General features: G+C 35.9%; 1 protein-coding gene across 1 annotated transcript; it reads right to left on the reverse strand.

Annotated features, from left to right (window-relative positions):
- Positions 1 to 214: 214 nt before the first annotated feature.
- Positions 215 to 4,609, reverse strand: LOC120277988. Its single transcript, XM_039284864.1, has 6 exons — positions 4,324 to 4,609; positions 3,168 to 3,373; positions 2,750 to 3,053; positions 2,089 to 2,196; positions 687 to 934; positions 215 to 598 (listed from the first exon to the last, which is right to left on the reverse strand). The coding sequence occupies exons 1-6, from the start codon at positions 4,549 to 4,551 to the stop codon at positions 478 to 480; spliced, it is 1,215 nt and encodes a 404-aa protein (XP_039140798.1). The 5' UTR covers positions 4,552 to 4,609; the 3' UTR covers positions 215 to 477.
- Between the last annotated feature and the right edge of the window lie 988 nt (positions 4,610 to 5,597).

Consider the following 5,597-nt stretch of genomic DNA (forward strand, 5'->3'; position numbering starts at 1 on the left):
ACAACCAAACATAAATATCTACCAACTACCAAATGATTTATTGATAACCAGGTTCCCATTCGAACCTTTCACAAATGGTGAGAATTCGAATCATGAATGAGAACATATTTATGAGAGTACGAGGAGTGATTATGTCCAAGTGGTCTCAGTGTCTATGTGTGTGGACCCTACTCCCACTTGCTACAAAAACCATAAAACAAAGTACAACTTTGAATCTCAGTAATTCCATCAACACTAATTTCACAAACCAGTGGGTTCAATTGATTGCCCTGGAAACAAGTTTATGATGATTTTCAACCCTAGTGAGGTATAATAGAAAGCTTTAAATTGTTCAAATCAAGCCATTGCTTGATGTTATTCCCTTCAACCAAAATACATTTTAATCTAATGAAACAAGATGCAAGTCCAAACAACAAAACCTAAAATTTCATATACCACGAACTAATTTAAGATTCACAAGCAAACCTTAAGATTATATCAAGAAACAGAATCACCATCTTGATGTATAGATGCCGTTGCGTCCCCTGAGATTGTGAGCAGTTGCATTAGATCTAGCTTGTATTCTAAACCTCTCAGATAGTGACCCAATAGCATACACCTGAAACCGATCAAACGATGACAAAGTCACAGATTTGTTAATATAAGTGAAGGGATGAAGATAAAGTGTAGTAATTAGTGTGGCAAACCAGAATAAAAGGCGCGCAAGATAATCCCGTGAGACTGAAATGAGGGGTTGGAACTGAAGGGAAGTGTTCTCAACAAGCTCTGGACAGTCATCATTTCCGATGTCAAGAGAACTTCCACCTGTTGCATTCTCAGAATGAGGAGGAGATTTGGTATGAATTTTGGGAGAAAGAGTGGCAAGGAGGCCGTGAGCAACAGACTTAATTGTCTCTTGTAACCCAGGGCAAGTTGGCTCTGATAATTCAGCTACCTAGAGATGAAGGTAGATGCACTGTTACATAACCAACAAAGGAAAACATCTTCCATATACTCTTTAGTAGTAAACCAAACACAAGAAGTCAGAAACTTTAGCTCTAACAATGAACATGAGTAAAAATTTGCCTTCTCTTATCAGATTTGTTTTTCTTAGCTTTGCAAAAGGAAATGTTTTGTCTATCATTTAATCAGAAACAAGCAACTGCGCAACATGATGGTGTCAATGATGTCAGTTCAAAGCAATGCAAATGACGTAACAGTGAAAAGTCAACAGTTGATATAATATAACAGGCCATAAATATGTGAGACATAAATAAGGTAAGAGAAGATTATCAGGCGATTAGTGGCAAGTATCAGCATGTTGAGCATCTTTCCACAATATGCTCATATTTCTTTGATAATAAATGCGATTGGTTTGCCAGTTCTATTGGTTGATAAAAAAATCTGGTTGTTCTATAGCAGAACTTTTGAGTAGCACTAATTCTTCAAGATGCCAAGATCTTAAAGACAACATCTACATCGTAGTGAGAGAGAATAAGTAATTAAAGAGACATAGTTTATACTGAGTTGTATTTTGAGTCAAAAAATTACAAGTTATCCAAAGTCACATTCTAAGTCATGATGGTAATTCAGCAGCTTATTAGCAATTGATAGCACCAAGCTATACAACAACAATAAGTTCATCATATGGTATGCTGTGTAAAGTTGGTAGCTAGACAAGTTGTTCTATAATGGAAAACAAATTTCTATATATTCTGTTACACTATTGTACAGCAAATGCACGACAACCTAGTCTTTAGGATAGGTTATTGTATGCAAATGAGGAATGACGTCTGTTGCAATGAACTTTGCAGGGTTTTTACAATGTCAGCTGCAATTTTTCGATAAGCAGAAATTCTTTCAATAGAATTGAAAAGTTGCATAAAATATAAATTCATATGGCAGAGGTCTACCACGGCAGAAAAGATTAATATGCTATCCCACTCCTTTTCTTTGGAACAAGTTATGCAAAAATCATCAGGTAGACAAATAATTTGCTATTGCTGGTTTCAAAAGCTAGTTTAGAAGTTATAATCATTGGATGGCAAATAACTGCAAGTATCTCTGGATTTTTGAAGAAACATAAACAGAGTTTCTTTTGATCCAAACCTTCTCAGGTTGCAGTGATCTCAAGTAGTCCAACAAGTCATTCTTTTCTTCCCCAACAAAATGTTGCATTTGTAGTGCAGCATTTTGTCTCTTGACATCATGCAGTTCCTGTGAGAGAAGAAGAAAATGTAGTACCATAAGTGAAAGGTATGCATGTAAACAGAATCTATTCTTCAATATAATCAGAAAGTCAGCTTAGATATTTTCTTTTCAGTCAATACTCTGCCAGAAACCCTGTAGGTTATTCTAGAGAAAAAATTGTAATGCTAATTCAAAATAAACAACATTCACAAAAGAGAATGGAAATCAAAGAACATATTTTAAGACTATAAATTTCTAAATAATCAATGCACTCCTATGAAAGATTAATATTCGACTTAAAGAGAACTTAGATTTATAATTTCTGTTTGAAAATCACAAGCAAGATCTTAATAAAAAAAGAGATACATGCAAAAGGATCTTTCAGCACTTCAAAACAGGAATTGTGTATTTGGACATCAAAATGGCGTCAGTTGTTCCCATTCCCACCCTCTTCCTTTCTATAAACCATTTTTAACCATAGCCTACATTAAACCTACCAACCTGCCTAAAAATTTTCATTCCTTTTCTGCTCTCATTCCCTACTTTTTCTGGCATATAAGCGTTGAAATAGAGAATTCACCTTTTCCATGGAAGATATCCGATTTTGTAGGTTAATAATATATTCTTGAGTTGCAGGTGTCATTTCTCCAAGACCTTCAACACCAACCCTTTCGGGATCGAGTACTTCTCCATTTTCTTTAGAACTCAGTAGAAATTCATCTCTTCCTGGAATCTCAGGCATTTTTGAAGTCCCATGAGGGACCATCTTATGACCATCGGCATCAAGTCCAGTATTTTCTGGATATTGTTCATTGGAAAATTCCTCACATACACCCAGAGTTTTTTCAAGGCATAGCCTGTACTCAGCATTGCGCAATGTGTACCTGCAATTCATATAGACAATTACAAATAATACCTAATAATTTGACTTCAACATCAAAGCTGAGGCTGCAAGCCCAAAGCAGAAAGGAAAAATGACAGCCAATAGCGTCACATACCCAGTCACCATTGAAGAAACAAGTAACTTAAAGAGGGGATCCCAGAAAGCTTCCACCAGGACATTGAACCGGTCCGAAGGTAGTAGACCCAGCATGCTAGAGATTGTTCTCTTCATTGCATCCACTGTATCAGCAGGGACGTCTTTTTGGATAAGGCTCACATCCAAAGGCTCAATCTCTTGTATTAAGTTTGAGAGAATGGATTTCTGAAAGAGCAAAATGATATTTTAAACTTAAGGAACTACAAACAATTAATTTCAAAGAGAAAAGTGTCAGTAAAAAGATTATGCATATAACTAGTCTCCAAGTTCACATCATATAAAATAACTACAAGAACAGATTCAAATAACACCCCAAGCAAGATAGCCTTTCCTCTTAATGCTGCCTATGGTCCAAAACAAGTATCTCCCATCACAATTGGTAGTGACAAAATGGTGCCAAGCTCATAAAATGTGTAAAAAATCATGAAAATTGTGCATCCTTTGACACAGAGGAGTGGCGCAAACTTATATTTTTAAAGGAGCAGTATAAATCTAGCTCCAACTCACTGAAGGTGCTTGTATTTGTGCATATTCTAAAATCATTTTTTCATCAGTACGTCTTCTCTAGAAGTTGATAAAATACAGTATTATGTTTCTAATATTCGATTATACGCAATAAGCTTTCAACATATACACACTTTGAACCCTTCAAGTACATGTTATTCATTGGATGATAAGCAGGAAGCAAGCTTCAGCAACACTTTAAATATGCATTAACTTAAGTCTAACTTCATTTGCTTCAGCAGCAAACGACAGAGTACTTAGTTTTGATTGCTCCAATTCAAAGGACTGCAACCATAAAATATCAAGAGAATTGATATTTTCTAATCAAGAGCACATGCACACACGTTCCTCATGCCCTATAAACAAGGAAAACATCAAGACCACAACTTTTGACAAACCGAAAAACAAAACCTAAATAGAAGGAAAAAAAATCACATTTTTTAATCAAAATTGAACACTAGACCAGTTAAGGACCAAGAAATATCTCCCTAAGATCTTAAAACACAATAAAAAAGCACCAATTTCGAACACAATAACCTAATCCAATCCCTCCCAATCCACAAACAGAAGCGTGAAAAATCACAAAAACGCAAATCACTCAAGACCCGAACCTTCGACGCCTGATGATTCGACTTCTTCCTAGCGTTGAGCTCATCGAATGAAGCAGCGGAGGCGACGACCGCTAGCAGCCCTGGCTTCGAGCACGACGCAAGACGAGAAGGACCCCAAGGGAAAAGCCTTGGCCGCGCGATGATAGACGACACAGAAACACGCTGAGCAAGACCATGCGCCCTTGGCACGATGACGCCGGCGGCTGCCGCGGTGGTGGCGTTCGGCATGGCCAAGCTTAGCCAGCCAGCTACCCACCCCACCCGCGCTTGTGTGCATCTCTCTCTCTCTCATTGATACTTATTATGGTTATAACTGTCCATGGGCCGGGCCGGGCCGGTCCGGACCGGACTAAAATTCAAGTTTGTTCAGACCGGTTCGGCCCAAAAATATGGGCCGGCCTTTACTCTTGTTTGTTAACATCCAAATTTAATGGCCTTTTAATCAAGGTCTGCCTAATCCCCGTCTAAATAGGCTTTTTTTTAAAAATAATAAATAAATTAAAAAAATTAATACATTGTATTTCATAATTTGAAACATGATCACTAGTACAAAACTTGATTTATGAGTTTATATATTTAAAAAAAATATATAATTTGAAACATCTTCATCCTATTCCTATGAAGCTTGATTTATGAGTTTATCCACTTTCTTTTAATAAAATAATTTTAAACATGATCACTAGTACAAAGCTTGATTTATGAGTTTATTCACTTTTTTTAAAAAATAATAATAATTTGAAATATCCTCATCCTATTTCTATCCAAGCTTGATTTATAAGTTTATCCACTTTTTTTAAAAAAAATAAATAATAATTTGAAACATGATCACTAGTACAAAGAACTTTGAGCTTATTATAGACGAAATCCTTGTCCTAGTGGAAAATGATATATATATATATATATATGATAATAATAAATAAATATTATTAAAAAAATAATAAAACGATTTAAAAAAATAAGGTAAATTTCATTGCCAATTGTCCCAAATTTTGAAATCAAATGATGCATGGATGGGAACGAAATCCTAGTTACAGTAGAAGTCAAATAATTATATATAAGTATATATATATACATATAAATATATGGTAATAATAGATAGACCATCCATCCCTTGCCTTGCTCCAACCAAGTCCAAAACAAAGAAAAGCCAACAGCATGGATATGTATAAGGTCAATGAATGTGTGCATCTCGTAGTCGGTGGCACCATCCTCATCTCTGGTGTGGTCATCGGCTTGGCCTCCACATATGTCTTTGTTAACGGCTTTACCCTCCT

This window comes from Dioscorea cayenensis, chromosome 15 (assembly GCF_009730915.1).
Source record: "Dioscorea cayenensis subsp. rotundata cultivar TDr96_F1 chromosome 15, TDr96_F1_v2_PseudoChromosome.rev07_lg8_w22 25.fasta, whole genome shotgun sequence".
NCBI classification, from domain to species: domain Eukaryota; kingdom Viridiplantae; phylum Streptophyta; class Magnoliopsida; order Dioscoreales; family Dioscoreaceae; genus Dioscorea; species Dioscorea cayenensis.